Source organism: Mustela putorius, unplaced genomic scaffold, assembly GCF_011764305.1.
Source record: "Mustela putorius furo isolate JIRA1106 unplaced genomic scaffold, ASM1176430v1.1 tig00003871_pilon_pilon_pilon, whole genome shotgun sequence".
Taxonomy (NCBI): Eukaryota; Metazoa; Chordata; class Mammalia; order Carnivora; family Mustelidae; genus Mustela; species Mustela putorius.
The window spans coordinates 10576367-10593893 of record NW_025422023.1 but is presented as its reverse complement, the minus strand read 5'-3'; the positions used below and the strand labels follow the sequence as shown (position 1 = coordinate 10593893).

At 37.0% G+C, this 17527-nt stretch overlaps 1 protein-coding gene across 5 annotated transcripts in view; it reads left to right on the top strand.

Annotated features, from left to right (window-relative positions):
• Positions 1-10542: 10542 nt before the first annotated feature.
• Positions 10543-17527, top strand: part of CENPE (centromere protein E) — a 76939-nt gene continuing 69954 nt past the window's right edge. For all 5 annotated transcript variants that reach the window (XM_013054032.2, XM_045067073.1, XM_045067072.1 and 2 more), the window contains exons 1-8: positions 10543-10685; positions 12183-12274; positions 14548-14637; positions 14751-14869; positions 15768-15887; positions 16302-16383; positions 16541-16608; positions 16681-16746. In XM_013054032.2, the coding sequence (XP_012909486.1) occupies positions 10630-10685; positions 12183-12274; positions 14548-14637; positions 14751-14869; positions 15768-15887; positions 16302-16383; positions 16541-16608; positions 16681-16746 (693 nt within the window). In that variant the 5' untranslated portion in view covers positions 10543-10629. The remainder of the gene's footprint in view (positions 10686-12182; positions 12275-14547; positions 14638-14750; positions 14870-15767; positions 15888-16301; positions 16384-16540; positions 16609-16680; positions 16747-17527) is intronic.

The window sequence follows — 17527 nt, the reverse complement described above, 5'->3', positions numbered from 1 at the left end:
TTCACAAATCTGTGACTAGGTTTGAAATTACTTTTAATTATTCTACTTGCTCTTTGCAATACATTTTCAATCTCAGGAATTCTGAAAATTCCTCAAATTTTGAAAATTCCTCAGTCATTTGAATATTGAATATTTGTTTATTTCATGTTTGGAATTACTGTTAGTATTAAGTGCAAATATTGGAGCTTCTCTAGCTATCCTTCATGTCTTTTCATTAATCAAAATCATTTTGTTTATCTGGGCTACATTCTGAGCAAATTCCTTAGTATTATTATTAGTATATATCTTGCAATTAGTATTATCTTGCAATTCACTAGTTCTCTCTCTGATTTTGACCTCTCTAGGAGGAAGTCAACTTCTACCTACAGCTTTTGTTGAAAGTGTTTCCTAAAATAAATTTTCCACATTTTGGAATTTGGAGCTTTTGGGTTCTCTACTTGAAAGACTTGAAAGTTCTTGATGACTCTCTCTTTCCTCTTCTCACCTCTCTCTTGTCCAGTATTTTGACACTCCAGAACTAAATCTCCTATCAGCAGCTCCAAGTTCCTCGCTCCCAGTAAATCTGAGCATACTACAAATCAGTTTGCTGCTCAAGACTGGTAAAAACATTATTTCCAGAAATCTCCATAGATTCAAGCTTTGCATAAGCCACAGCCCCAGGCAGTCAATGGTAGTAAGATTCCAGTCTTCCCAGCTGAATAGAGAAGTCCTGTTGTAGCCTCTGGATTCAAACCAAACCCAACTTGTTTTTTTGGTTTTTGTGGGGGGTTTTTTGGTCCTTACCCCTTTACCTCACAGGAGTCAAACATCCAGAAGATCCTCAGCTTTAAATTTTCACTCCTTTATACTGCTGTATCATTTCTGATTTATAGAAATTCTGACTTTATTTTAATTTTCTCCTCTTATACTGTACCTAGCGTTAAAAATGGCTTTGGATGCAGAGAGTAGAGTGAGGTCTTGAAATACTCAAAAGAAGGAATTTATAATCTTGGTTCTTTCTGTTTTATATTTATCAATTAATATTTCTTATAAAATAAGGGAACCACATTCATTACTATATAAGACAAAATCCAATTTCATTAATTTAATTGATACTTAAAGAAATAAAATGATGTACATAATGCTTCAAATGCAAAAACACTGTGCTTGAGAGACATAAAATAAAAGACATGTAAATGATCACTTACCTTTCATTGTCTGTTGGTTGAAAACAACTCCTAATACACAACAGCTTAGCTAAAATAAAAATCAAAAGCAAACATAACAAAGATTCAGAAAGAATATATTTGACGGTGTGTAGCAGAAAAAAAGTAGGAGTGAGGAGTGAAAGGAAATCTAATTAAAAGTACATTTATATTTCAGCATTTACCATTAAATACTCCAAATTTTAAATAAGTGAGTGAGTGCATGCGTGTGTGTGTCTGTCTATATGTCTATATAAGGAGGAAAAACAGGTCTACAAGGAATGAAAATGCAGTTGCAATTTTGAATATTTTGGTCTAAGCCATTATTAAATGTGAGTAAAACAAAACATGCAAAATTAGGGCAAAATATTTTTATGTTTTGTTGAAAGATGATTCCTAAATTCCTAGTTCTGGGCACAAAGAGATACTCAATTACTAATTGTTGATCAATCAATAGTATGTGGCTTGACATACTGTATCTTGATTTCATGAACATAATTAACAAGGCTCTTGTTACCTGGGTAACAATTATAGAAATAAGACTGAATAACAAGTACAATTACATAAACTAATCATTAGTTCCTGATCTTCCTCAATGTTCATTTACTAGTGAATTGAAGTAATATGAATCAAAATGAAAATAAAATAACAGTTACAGACAATCTAATTCCAGGACAGACAGGAAGAATGCCAGCTATAGTCACCCATCTGGAAAAACTGATAGGATCCATCTAGAGGCACTTCTTCTAACAAGGTGTCATTAGCTACATGAGTTGCCTTCTATTTTAACAGGCTGCTCCCTACATAATCCAGGGAAACCAGCCAAAATTCTATTTTCCCTTTCCCTTATACTTTACCTGGAGACCTGCTCTGGGTTGTCTGGCAACCCAAATGGATTTCACTGATGAGAACAATGTGTTCGTAGTAAGCTCTACCCAGGTAGCAGGCAGAGGAGGGGAAATGTCATTCTTGTCTATATCTTTCCTAGCTCTCCCCATGAACCATAAAATAAATCATTCTAGCTAACTTTCTCCAGACTTCATGATGATTTCTCTTCAATCATCCTAGGTCAAATTACATAATTTGATCAAAGAAACAAGGACTGGTAAGAATTATAATTTGGACAAGCTAGAAACACTTTTATTTTATTTTACTATTTCTTCAATTAGCAAGCAAAGGAGATCAAGCACATTTAGAGGTACAGGTGAATTCTACTTTCATGCTTCTCACAAAGTCAAGACTAGATTTAGTGAAGGATCCACATCCATATACCCAAGCACGCCAGAACTACTAATGTTTGGTTTTCATTCTCTTTTAGACAGGAAACATCAGTCCACCACACTAGTTTTTGGAAGCAAGGTGGAGAGGACTGCATTGGAAAGCAACCTTTTCTCTTTGGGAGGGCTGAAGGAATCTCTTGCCTATGGTTCATTTGATAAAGTACTGATTCCTCCGTGTTATTTGGTCATAACTGACTCCTGCCTCGGCCACTGATCCCCTGTGTTTCATTCTCCTCTGGGGTCCCCTCCCTCTAGGAGTGTCTTTGGAGGAAGACCTGCTTAGGGAGAATGAATCCAGCTTCCTTTCTGTTGGTGTACATCTAACCCATAAGAAATAACATAAGAACAAATGGCCAGATTTAGGGTTGATAAATTCTTTTTGTAATTTTTTTATAAGTTGTTTTATTTTTACTAAAATAGCATAGGCATATATTTTACAAATCAAGGAGTGCTAAAAAGCTTAAAACAAAAAGAGCAGTTCCCTTATGCCCTCTACTCCCTATCTACTATCCACTCCCATTCCTCAGAGACAGCGACTTTCAAATCTCTTAACTTGTAATGTGCGCACTAAGCATGTTTCTAGTTAATAGATACACAAATTTCTACAGGATTAGGTTGTTATCATTGGGTTATTTGTTTGTTTCAGTCTGAAGAAGCCAAAATCGGCAGTAAGAGAAAGTGATTAGCTACTTCTTAGGGATATCCTGGGATTTGCTTCTACTTTCAGTTAACTTTCCAACAGTTTCTCATAAAATGACAGTTTATCTCACAAAGAGATCAAATTACAAACCCATTAAGAAAAAAACTGAAAAACAATTAAGAGTACATGCCAGCAAAAAGCTCAGTGTTTTACTGGGGGAAGTGCTACTATTGGGTTTTCAAATAAACCCATTCCATGATTATTCTGTGTACCAAAAAAATCCATGCTGCTCCCATGTATATATTTGCAAAAATATTTCAAAATAACTTTCAAAAACTAAAGCAGTCATGCTTACAATACTTAAGAGAAACATTCATAACAGTAAGGTTAAACCAGCATGTTTTACCAGTGAGCGATCTTAAACTTCACCAAATTAAATAAATATTAACTTTAAAAGGTCAATGTAGCCTCTGGTAGTAAGAAATACACATTAAAGATTGTAAAAGTCAAAGAAGCAAAAAACCTAATACACAGAAATCAAAATCAAAACAATCATTCTTACCCACCATGCAAATGTAAAAGTATGTGCCCCACATGGTGATTTGTTCTGCTAATTATATATGCAATGCCTTTTATGGATCCTAGAATGAAATGATGTGCTTCTCAATATTACTGGTATACACATATTCCTGGGATTACATTTCAGAGACAGCACTAGGCCTGAAAAAATTATGTGTTTAGGGTCTATTCTAGTTATAGTATACTTACTAAACATTTTCAAGAAGACGGTTACTTCATGTGTATTTACAGCTACTTCTCTCAGTACAGAAAGAAGATGAAATTTGATACCTGATAAGGAATATCCACTCAAGGACTTCAGATAACTTTTTTAAAGTGATTCTTCTTTTTATTATTTTATAGCCTTTTTTCTGAAATAGAGAATAATTCCTGAAGCAAGATCCTGGAGAAGCCTGAAGAGGACAGAATCAGCGTGTAAACAGAAGAATCCGCCTCAGTCTCTCAGAGGTGAAAAATGGTTCATTCTCCAGAAGTGTGTGAAAATAGAATTGGAGGGATATGGGTCAGTTGGGAGACCATGGGAGACAGAGGGTAGGAGAGCTGGGAATTGAGATATCTTGCCTGGTTTCTCGGTAAGGATGAATATGGGACGAAGGCATGAGGAGAGTGAGGGAGGTTTGGAACCGTCTCTGAGGAAAAGAGGAGGAATGTTTACCAAGGATAAGGGAGGAAATGTGAGCCCATGAAGTTTTTATTATCTAAGCCTAGAAGCAGCAGCTTTAAGTGCAAGGCCTGCTTTCTGGCCAGAAAGAAAAGAATGGATTTTGGTGGACTCCCACATCTGGTCTGCAGCACTGTGACTACCTGAGCTACCCTCAGCATGCTGCATGGCTTTGCCTACCCCCTCACTCACTCCTATTCTAGTTGACACGCATCCAAACTCAGTTTTAACAAGTTCCTCTTTTCATGAAGACGTCATAGACTTACTGAAGCTGGCAGGAATCCTCGATATTCTCTGAGCCAATCTCCTCATTTTGTGGATGAAGAAATCACATAAATAAATGATTTTCTGGTATTTTGGCATAGCTTGGAAACAGTGGAGTTGGGCTGACCGAGGTCAGTGCTACTTCCATGACGCCATTCAAATCCCATGTAACTATGATTAAGAGGAAAAGGATACTAGGTTTGTGATCATTACAAATAGTTATAGCAAAAGTAAAGATAAGACTTGTGCTTTGGAAATTAAACATCGTATCTATTAAAGAAAAAAGCATTCTTGATGAAGGTAATATATGATATAAATACATATTGTAATTTATTTTATATGAAATCCATAAAGCAAGTGAGGACAAGAGGATAATTTGAATTGATGCTTATTTCTAATATCAGCAGCTTCCCTGAATCATAAAATTTGCTGCAAAACAATCAAGAACTGCAAAACAATCAAGGCTATGCCATGCTTTTGGAAGGAGTACAGTGCCCTCTGCAGCTTCAGCAGAAATAAACACTGTTTGAAGGGAAAAACGGTAATTTAAACATCAACATGGAAGTGTGTGCAATTAACATGCCTCAAAAATTTACTTTACCTTCCAAAACTGAATGAAAATATTTATGTAAAGATCACATTTTTAGCAAAGTGCACCAAAGCATGTACAGCAGGTATTTTTGTAAAAAGATACGCAATATGGGAAAAGAAATACATGTGCACATCTACAGATTAATTTGAGGATAACACTCTAGGAAATGGCAAAATTGCCTTTGGGAAGACGACAGCACCCTGGGGGTCAGATGTGACAAGAATTTTTATTTTTTACTGTGATTCTTCATGTACTACTTAAATGTTTTCATCACATGCATGTATTAATCTTCCAGGTAAGAAAAAAATTAATCAATAAATGTTTTAAGTACCTTTTAGAGAAAGGATATTTATCCAAATCTTAAGCTACGCTCTCTAGAAGTTCCATAACTTCAGACAAGTTGTTCAATCAGTTAAAAACAAAACAAAACAAAAAAAAAAAACGGGCCCCAAATAAAGTCATTTATGCCAATACTCGCATCACCAAACTGAGACTTAATTAAGGTTTCAGCTCTCCCAGAAATGGAATCTTCAAATCAATCAATCAGGAATCACCTAATCTGCACTAAATAGGTAATACGCCTAATAAGCCCCTACTATCCCCTAAAGGAAAGTAACTTTTCAATAACTGACCTCCTTTTTTTAGTTTAGTATGACTTCCTTATTCCCTTTCCCTTCTGCCTATAGAAGACTCATTTTGTACAGCTCCTCAGGGCTCCTTTCTGTTAGATTGGATGCTGCTCAATTCGAATCACTTTTTGTTCAAATTAACTTAAAATTTTTAATATGCCAGTTTATCTTCTAACAAATCTCTCTGCCCTCCCTGACAAATTAAAACATAGCTTCCTTCACTTTGTTTTATCTTATTAGATACAGCCCAGCATGTTCACAATTTAAAGTAGTCTATACTAGTTAACCAAAACCAATCCTGGATGAGTAGATATTTTACACACAGTTTTTAATCTATTAACTAATTTCTTAAAGTTGAGGGAAATAATTAATATTCATTAATTAAGATATTCATGATAATTAAATAGCATCCAATGAAAGGTAGGTCTATTTTCTAACACACTCCTCCCCTCCAAAGATTAGTTGTCCTCTGTGTAGCTTTCCAGAAATTATGTTAAATAAGTACTTAAAAAGTGACTGAATAAGCAATTTTATAATTGAATGTTTCCTAGACTCCAAATCTCTTTCTAGGTGTAGGTGGTAAAGGATAAAAACCAAGTTGCTAACCTCATAGAGCTGACAGTTTAGTGGGAGGAGACAAATAATTTTTACATAAATTGATACATACATATTATTTCTGAAAGTTATAAGTCATGTTTTAAAAGAAAAGTAAAGAACGCAAAGTCACAGACAAGAGTGTTGTTATTTTATAGAGAGAGTTCTGAGATGGTGACATCTGAGCAGATACCAGATTTTTTTTTTAAGATTTTATTTATTTATTTGACAGAGAGAGATCACAAGTAGGCAGAGAGGCAGGCAGAGAGAGAGGAAGAGAAGCAGGACCCCTGCTGAGCAGAGAGCCCGATGCGGGACTCGATCCCAGGACCCTGAAATCATGACCCGAGCCAAGGGCAGCGGCTTAACCCACTGAGCCGCCCAGGCGCCCACAGATACCAAATTTAAATGGAAGAAGGAAAACATGGATATCTAGGGTAAGAGCATACGAGGCAGAGAACAGCCAATGCAAAGGCCTTCAGAGAGTACCTGTCCAGTATCTAAGAAACTGTCAAAAGACCATTGTAGCTGTAGTGGAGAGAGCAAAAAGAATGGTAGAGGGTAAAGCCAGAGGGATAACAAGGGACAATACCATGTCAGGGAGACAGCTGAGACTATGGATCTTATTCTGAGAAAAATCAAGTTTAGGGTGGTACTGGGGGTCTTAAGAGAAAATTAACATGCCCTAACATATTTTTTAAGGATCACTCAAATCACTGTGTTGTGACTGACTGGTAGTGGAAGGTGGGCAAAGATAAAAACATGGAGATGAGTTCAGTGAGAGATAAGGGTATTTTGGACCAACAGGTAGCAGAAGTTGTGATAGATGGTCATATTCTAGAATTTTCTCAAGGTAGCCCCAACAGAATTTTCAGGCATGCCAAATGTAGACTTTGGGAGAAGGGAAGTAGCTGTGGTTTGGGAAACTGGAAGGGTGGACTTGCCATCAACTGAGATGTTGAAAATTGCAGATCCTCTAGATTTTGAGGGGAAGATCACAAATTTGGTATTTTAAGTTTGCAGTATCTATTAGATATCCAAGATGGAAGAAATTAAAGCATATGTTTGCTAAAGACCAGTCTATTAGAGAAGGGGAAATAATAACATCAGACAGAGAGAAATTAAGCAGGAGGGGGCAGGGTCTAATGCAAACATGGAAAATTTTTCAGAGTGAAGGATAGATAGTTGTTCATCTAGTTACAATCTAGAAGATGAGGTAAATGGGCACAGACAAGTAGGTGGGTAACCAGGTTGGCAGGAATCAGTGTAAGTTTCTGCTATTTACTTCTATTTTCATAATGAAATAGAAAAGAAAATCTTGTTTCAATAAATTAACGAAAATCTTTCTATCCCCTTGCTTAAAACCTCCCATTGACTTTCTCTCACCATTGGAATAACAGCCAAACATTTACCACAGCCCACAAGACCCCACAGGGCCTACCCCTCACCTATCTCTCCATTACCCAAAATGTTTCAGCCACATGGGCCTTTATTTCCATGCCTCAGACATGTATAAGACAAACTCATCCAAGCCTTGGGTTCTCTGACTGGGACCCTCTGTCTGGGACAAGTAAAAGAGGTACCCTATCTTCCCAAGTATGACTAATTCTTATCATATAGATCCCACCTCAGAAGTCCCTTCCCCAGGCCTTTCTTGAGCATCCCATCTAAAGTAGCACCTCCTTTTATCAAAAGTTATTTTACTTATGTGTTATTGTCTGCTTCTTCCCACGAATGTTTCATGAGAAACCATCACCCCTAACTCGCCTCCACCTTCTCATTCTCTCTCCCCTGATCTGCTGTTAACTCTTCTCAATACTCATTACCACTGTATATATAGGGCATATCCATCTCCCCTAAGAGAATAATAGCTACATCCAGCACACAGTAGATACTCAATGAGTATTTCCAGATCAACATATTTGGGAAATTAAATGAAAAAATGCATGTAGAGCACACAACAGAGCACCTGGCACATAGTAAATTTCAATAAATATTAGCTGCTACGATGATGACAACAAAGACTACCATGGCAACAATCACAAGCACAACTATGAAAGGCAAATCCTCTGTGCTCTTGAACCAATCCCCTTCGTGCTGTCAGAGACTTTTTCTCACTAATTGCATGTCCCTCTTTCCTCTTTACAGACTCCTTCCCTTCAGCTAAAATGTGCAATATTTCACCAGTATTTTTTTTTAAATCAGTTAAAATATATTTTTCTTAACTCTGTCTTACTAAGTATAGCTGAGTATCTTCACAGGGCAGCTACAAAAAAAAAAGGATATACTAGCTTACAGTTGGTTAAACAAACAAATCTTGAATGATCATTCATTTTATTTACTATTTTTTTCTATTAGCTAGTTTCTTCAAGTTGAACAAAACTACTTAATATTTGCATGGTTAAAATATTAATAATTATAAAATATTACACAACATAAGGTAGATATATTATCTCTGTCCTCCCTCTCCAAGGAAATCAGGTGGATCTTTCCAGAAATTGTGTATGCATATCCAGACATAAAAATATCCTTTGACATACCAAATAGGATCATATTGTGAACACAATTAAACACTTTGGGTTTCTTTCAGGTTATGAAACACCTTGAATGGCTTTCCAAAGTTCACATTAAGAGCTGTATCATTCTTTTACTGGCTACATAGCATTTCATTGTATTGATAAAATGCCATCTATTTAACTAGCTTCACATGCATTATTTATTGGCATTTAACGTGTTTTCAGCCATTTCCTATTGTAAACAATGCTGTAACCCATATACATATATCCTTGCAAAGTCCTTTAAATACATGTATAAATAAATTCTTAAAAGCAGAATTGCCTTCATAAAAGGCACATGTGCCTTCAGTTTTGTTTTGTTTTTTTTTTAATGTTATTTATTTATTTGACAGAGAGAGATCACAAGTAGGGAGAGAGGCAGGCAGAGAGAGACGGAGAAGCAGGCTCCCTGCTGAGCAGAGAGCCTGATGTGGGGCTCTATCCCAGGACCCTGAGATCATGACCTGAGCCGAAGGCAGCGGCTTTAACCCACTGAGCCACCCAGGCGCCCCGTGCCTTCAGTTTTTTATTGATATTGCCCAAATGTCTTCCAAATAGTTTTATTAAATCACTAGAATTTTCTAGTCTTCTAAATAATAAAAATTATTAGTAACCGCAGGTCATATTTTTGGTGAGGGAAAGGGAATAATTCCTGAAGCTCCTTAAATCTACTAAGAAAGCGAATGAAATCACTCTTCAAGAAAATATTAATACTTTACCATGTTACGTGTTTTTTAAAAAGAAAGGAGCACTATTTCTGGGAAAGAATTATTTTCCCACCTTTGCTAATAAAAGTTCACCTCATTTCTGTTTTTTTTAGCCCTCAATAATGCCTGGGTGGCTCAGTCGGTAAGGGTCTGCCTTCAGCTGAGGTCATGATCCCAGGGTCCTGAGATCCAGCCCGGCATGGGGCTCCCTGCTTGAGGGAAGCCTGCTCCTCCCTCTCCCACTCCCTGTTTGTGTTCCCTCTCTTTGTCTCTCTCTGTCAAATAAATAAAATCTTTAAAAAGAATAATAACTTTTTCTAAACCTCTTAGGAACTCACAGCCAATGGAAACAGGAGCTGAAAGAAAAAGGAAAACATTAAGCTCGGTTTCTAAGGAGCACGACAAGATTCTTACGTTTCTGGGCAGTGCAGTGCAGTGACTTTGAATTCTTGTCGTTAGAGACGTTTTTAATTAGAAAAACAAAAACTGTGAGTGGATTGTTTTAAAGGTCTGTAACTCTCGCCGACGAAAAAATTTTTTCTCTGCCTTATTTGCCCTACAGATTGCAAACTCTTCGGGTGAGGTGGAGGACGGGGTTTGTAAACGGCTGCCTGCACTTCAGGCGCTTTTAGCGGATAATAACTGTCCGAGCTTTAGCCAGAAGAGCCGCTCACCTCCTGCTCCCCTCAGCCGGGCTCTGCGACTTCCTAGCCTGTCTCCTCCACATCCTTTAACCCCCCCCCCACCCTTTATCCGTGGACGCGCCGCCGGCCTCGCGTCCCCCCGCGCTGGGCGCTGTGGAACAATCCGTGACGTCATGAGGCCGCGGCTCAATCAGACGCAGCGTTTGGGAAATTTTAAACTTAAAGGCGGGGCGACCCGTGCTCTCGGAAACCCAGAAGGTAGAGCGTCTGGGCCAGTTCTCGGGGGTCTAACCGAGCAGGATGGCGGAGGAAGGGGCTGTGGCGGTCTGCGTGCGGGTCCGGCCGCTCAACAACAGGTACGTAGGCCAGACCCAGACCGGGATCCCTCTGGGGCCTCGGGTGTGGGCCTGAGCCGGAGAGTTCTCGCTGCTCGTTCCCGGGTCCGCGGCTTGGGATCTCGGCCTCTTACCGACTTTGTGTCCCTCTCTGTAAGTGAAGGAGAAGGATCGGAGGATCTGGAAGGTACTTTCCATCTGTAGGAGTCTCTTAAACGTGTAACTCGGGCTGGCCAACGTGAAAGACCTCGCCGCTGGCACCGCACCTTCTCCATCTGAGCCTCCTTACCACACCCCACCCCATTCCTTAAAGGATGTCTTATCGGGTAATTCTTACTGGCACTCATCACAGTTGGTCATTTTGCACCTAACTCTCTCCCTCTTTGCTGTGTACTCCTTGAGAGCAAAGACTAGTCTGTCTTATTGCACTGTATTCCTAGGCACTCAAGACTTCATTCAGTCAATGACTGAATTCAACGTCCGGAACGTTGAATGGCTGAAATTTATCAATCTTTTTTTTTTTTTTTTTTTTTTTTTTTTTTTAGTTCAGTGTGCACTATTAAACAGACATTACCATCATTGCCCCTGGGGATCCACATTCTAGGAGGGCAGACAGGAAATGAAGTAAAAAATAGAGAATGTTAAGTTGACATTCATGTTACGGGAGTAATAAATGTTATAGAGAAAAAGCAGAAAGGGGAAGAAATGAAGTCTTTGCTTCTCTAGTCTCTGGCTCTTACCCCAGAATACTAACATACTTTGTGTTTGAAAAATATGTGTTAAATATCACAAGACGTTTAATAAATGACAATATCAAAACGAGGAATTTCCTCTTTTTAAAGGGCTTCTTATCTAATGTATTAGGAGACAGTTACATAAAGAAACCATTACAATACATGGTAAACAAGTGTTATGATAGGTGGAGAGTGTTTGCTAGAGGAGTCATTAATCCCTCTGAGATGACACTAGTGACAGGGGGTGTCAGGAAAATCCCGACACTTCATGAATTAAAGAATAGTTAAATAACTTAATGGAAAGGTTAGTCAGGTATTCCAGACACAGAAGGGCTGCATTTCTTATTTCAATGGGGACCTTCAGGTAGCTGTATGGAGTTAGGTATATATCAGAATTTAGAGCAAGAGAACATTAAAGAGAGAAAGAAACATGATCCAAGTCTAGTGTGCCATATTAAAAATTTTAGATGGTCTTTTTGAAGTTTTGAGCAAGAGGGACATAATCAGAGTTACACTTTCAGTGTATCTTTTTACCAACCAGTACCGGGTAGGAGGGTGGAAATGGAGAACTTGACAAGGAAATCTCTATGAGAAGGCAGGAGGTCACTGGCCCCCACTTAAAAGTGTAGACTCCTCAAAGGTGGATTTTCCATATTTCTCATATATAGTATAAGTCAATACTGTCTTTTAAAGTATTCTTCAGAAGATGGAATCTTTTTTATCTGTCATATAACATGACTTCTATGATCAGTTATACTAAAATGCAGTGTTTTTATTGTTTCAGAGAAGAAGCTCTTGGAGGAGATACCCAAGTTTACTGGAAAACTGACAATAATGCTATTTATCAAGTTGATGGCAGTAAATCCTTCAATTTTGGTAGGCTTATCATAGCATCAAAAGTTAATCTGTTATCCTTTTCCTATTAGGAGTTAAAAGGCTTATCAGTGATAGTGGATTTGTCATTAAAGATCAGACTAAGCCTTATATAAACTGCTTCAGTAGAAACTAAAAAATTGTTCATCCATCATGTATGATAAGTAAGATAATAAACTGATATTTAAAATGAAGTTATAGTCATAGTGCCTTATGGTTGAAACTAACATTCTTTCCTTTCTTCACTAGTTTTTTTGTGGACTAAAACCCCATAAACCCTAAAGTATGTTGCTTAATGTCAATTCATGTTTATGATCTTTCAATTTAGTATATATTTCCCACAGTTATTTTTGAGAAAATTCTTTAAAGAATAAATAGTAAAGATAGTCCTTCATTTTCTGTTGGAATACAGCAGAGACCTACCCTGGCTTTTGTGGAACTTATCATATGGTGAGAAAGACTTTAAACGAGTAATTATACATGTGTTGACATAAGCTTTGGGAGAGTTTACAGCAGGTCTAACTAGTCTAAAAGGATGTTTAAAAGGGTACCACTGATACTGGGACCTGCAGGATAAGTGAGACCTAGCAAAGGCAGAGGGACGTGGAGATTCCGAAGATTGACAAGGCTGATTTGTGTATTGATTTAATATAGATGCATTGGTGACAGCGTGTCAGACACAGTTCTAAGCGTGTCATACAGATTAACTCAATCCTCCTAACAAGTTGATATTGTAGGTACCTTTCTGTTTCAGTAAGGAACTGAGATAGGCCTGGAGTCACACAGCAAGCAAATGGAAGAGTCAGCCTCTAAATCCAGCCACACTAACATGCTGCCGCTTAGACACCTTAGAACAGCATTGAGGTCTTCTCAACAACTTGTAAGAATGGTTAGGTTGTTGAACTAACATTAAACTAGAAAGCCATCATAAAAGGTTTTGGAGCGGGGCGCCTGGGTGGCTCAGTGAGTTGAGCCTCTGCCTTCGGCTTGGGTCGTGGGATTGAGCCCCGCATCGGGCTCTCTGCTGAGCAGGGAGCCTGCTTCCCCCTCTCTCTCTCTGCCTGCCTCTCCACCTACTTGTGATGTCTGTCTGTTAAATAAATTAGTTAATTAATTAATTTTAAAAAAAAAAAAGGTTTTGGAGGAAAGATCTATGGAAGAGAAAATAATTTCTGGTTAAAGGACTGTTTTAGAGCATTAATATAATTTTTAAAAAGGTAAAACAATATATCCCAGAGATTAAAAAACCAAGAGTGAGGGATACACAAGCATTCAGACACATGTACTATAGATTCCCAGTAGCTGTGTATGTCCATAGAGGATTTAGAGTTATCCACCCATCTAAAGCAAATGGCATTAAGATTTGAATCATCCTATCATTCTCCATGCTCTGAAATCATAACCCCTAAGCTGCCTTCAGATGGCACTTTGGTTTTCCATTTTGTTCTGCCAAAATGGCAGATGTGTAGTCAGAATGTAAGCAGTCTGACCATTGACTTTCTTGTTAGAGATGGATACATTTCCTTCCTGATTTACAAATCCATTTCTTGTGAGATTTTTAATATGAGACCAGCATTGAAAGAGTAGGCCATTTTTAATGTGCTGATTATGCTAACAAAACCAGAGAACCACATCCTAAACTAGTGAACTCATCAGCATGAATGCACTGTAAACCCAGCCTCCTTTAGCAGCCAGCCAACTAGTCATTCCCTGTAACCTTTCAGCTTTTCTCAGGTCTCCTCCATATGTGTGCATTTCTCAGTTAAGTTTGAGGTAGACCTTCTTGTCAAATATGTTATAAACTTTAAAATTTATCAAAGCATAGTAATAGTTCACATTTCATAAGTATTAACCATATATTCATAATAATTCTATGAGGAAGAGAACACATATCCATTTTGCAGATTAGGTAAGTGAGGCACAGAGACATCAAGTACCTTGCCCAAAGTCCCACAGCTTATAAGTGGTAGAACCAGATTTGCAAAAAGTCTGATTCTATACTCCTGAACTCAGCCACTATGTCCTACTGTCTCTTGAAAATGCATAGGATAGCTGAGAAGTCTGATGTGTATTTTTTCTTTGTGAGGACCAACACATCTTACATTATAGAGAAGTATATTTTCAAAGGACCAGTAAGATGAAGAGAATATTGTGTCCTAAATATTTTATCTTACCATAGCCTGATAATCTTATTTCTTTGGACAACCACTAAGAAAACAAAGTTGATTTGTTTGATTTAACCACAGTGTGTATGTGTTATTTTTTTTTTTTTTTAGATCGTGTCTTTCACAGTAATGAAACTACTAAAAATGTGTATGAAGAAATAGCAGTACCAATCATAGATTCTGCCATACAAGGCTACAATGGTTTGTATTCACTGTAGAAATATCTTAGTATGAGTTCTCTATTCAAGTATTAATCGTTTTACACCCCATAGATTCATTTTTAATCTTTGCGTGTGTGTGTTTTGTTTTTACAGGTACCATATTTGCCTATGGTCAGACTGCTTCAGGAAAAACATATACCATGATGGGTTCAGAAGATTATTTGGGAGTAATACCCAGAGCAATTCATGACATTTTCCAAAAAATTAAAAAGGTAAATACCTTAGCTAAATTTCTGTTACATATAGGTAAAAGTATTAATAGTCTCTTGTAATGACGAAAGGAAGTAGATTTATAGTTGTCTCTTCATTAGCCATGGGTAAAGAAGGCATAACATAGATTCACTTTTTTCCCCACAAACTTACTTTGTAGAGACTAAAGGCCTTTCGGTCATTCACTTAAATTCTGAAACAATGCCAATCACACCAAAAAGTGGTTGTTGAGGAACAAGAAAATCTTATCAGAATGGTTAGCTCCTCCTTACTTGTTTGTTTACCTACCAGTGATTATTAAGGAGTAGAGAAAAGTAGAGGTAGGAAAAAGGCCAGAATACGCAACCTAACTAAAAGTTTGTTTTAGGTTTATTTTTTCGTTACTGTTTTAATGTCCTTATTTGAGTATCTGTTGGTGGGGTTTTATTTATTTATTTATTTGTTTATTTATTAAAGATTTTATTTATTTATTTGACAGAGAGATCATAGTAGACAGAGAGGCAGGCAGAGAGAGAGGAGGAAGCAGGCTCCCCGCTGAGCAGAGAGCCCGATGCGGGACTCGATCCCAGGACCCTGAGATCATGACCTGAGCCAAAGGCAGTGGCTTAACCCACTGAGCCACCCAGGCGCCCTGGTGGGGTTTTATTTTGAGTTTAGAGAGTTGGACTGGGCATTCCCCTAATTATTTGATACTATACTTTTCATTATTTCTGAAACATATTTTTATATTTTTGTGTTTATCATCAATATTAAACCATATGAGGTTTCATTTCTTGTTTGCTTCACAAAGATAATTTCTGAGAATATTTTAATATTTAATGCTAGCACATAAGTATTCAATATTAGGTTTTTATAAATGGATGATCTCTGATGTTTTTATACATTTATTTTTCCCTCTAGTTTCCTGACAGGGAGTTTCTCTTACGTGTATCTTACATGGAGATATACAACGAAACCATTACAGACTTACTCTGTGACACTCAGAAAATGAAGCCTTTAATAATTCGGGAAGACTTCAATGTGAGTTACAGAGTTGAAATAGCTCTAAAAATAGTTGCTTATTGGGATTATTGTTCTTGAACATTTACCTTTAATTACTATATTTTTTAAACTATCTCCTGTTTTATGTTTTATTTTTTCTTTCGTGTTTATAAAGATAACATTTGAACAATATGTATAATTTTAAACATTGGCAATTGTAATATTTTGGTGTACGTACCTTAAAAAAGAACAAGATGGAAGTATCAGGTTAGAATTTGCTGTGCTTTGGTATAGGAAATAAATTGTACATATCATTAGTTTACTTGTTATTTTCATACATTTTCCACCAGTAGCTTCCACAAATGAATTCTATTATAGTTGACAACTTCTTTTTGAGATGTACACTTTTTAGTGACTTCTCCTCTACTCTTTTCATAATTAAACTTGTTTCAGAGGAATGTGTATGTGGCTGATCTCACAGAAGAAGTTGTTTACACATCAGAAATGGCTTTGAAGTGGATCACAAAAGGAGAAAGTAAGACTTTATAGTGTATTTCCCCAAAACACTTATAAAAAGTATTCAGTTAAACGTATTTAGGCTTCAAGTCACACTTTTCACTCTTAAAAATAGAAGTTAATGTTTTTCTTTGTATTTTAATGTACACAGCTGAAATATGACTTACTTTTTACAGAGAACAGACATTATGGAATTACAAAAATGAATCAAAGAAGCAGTCGCTCCCATACCATTTTTAGGATGGTAAGTAACTCTCTGTTTGGCCTTTCCAATTAAAAGTACCCTAATTTTTTACAAGCTTTCTTTTCTCTCTAGATTTTGGAAAGTAGAGAGAAAGGGGAACCTTCCAATTGTGATGGATCCGTCAAAGTGTCCCATTTGGTAAGTATTGATGGACCACAGTACTGTACTGTATGGGCCAAAGCATAATTTAATTTGGCTGCTGAATGTTTGGTTTCATAAGGACTGTTAACTGAATCAAACAGGCAAAAACATGCATAAATTAGTAGTTTAACTAGTCTCATTAGTAAACATGGGATTACTAGCTAAAACATAGGAAGAATTCAGAGGGTCTTTCTTCCTGTTATGTTATGGCTGCCTTTCCTAAATTTAGATGGAAGGACTTTTCCTAACCAGAGTTGTTGGAGGGAGATTTTCGATATTCATTTAAGAGTTAAGAGTGTTCTTGGAACAGTGTGGGAAGAGGTTTCTTGGAACAAGAGTGGAAACCGTTCTGTTTTGTTGTTGTTGTTGTTGTTTTGTCCCAGCCAATAGAATTGAGACTCATGAGATCAACAAAAACCTAGCTGGGACTGTTAAACAGTAAATCACATCATTTAAGTATATTCTTAAATATAATAAGAAAATGTTTTGTGTTATAAACATAGTGTTTTAGACTATTAATTCCTTGAAGGAAAGAGTGATATCTTAGTCATCTTTATAGCCTCAACACATTATACATAGTTTATATTCAATACCTGTTTGTTGAATAGTGAATATATACATTATGGAAACATTCTTTTTTTGGACCAAGTAAACCTTCCATTTCCTTCTTACTGCAATATATTATTTCTCTCTCTTTTTCTGTGCTTCCTTCCGTTCCTTGCCAATATTCTCTGTTTTCAAGGTCTAAATTTTTTAGCATGTGGGAAATGACGTAGGA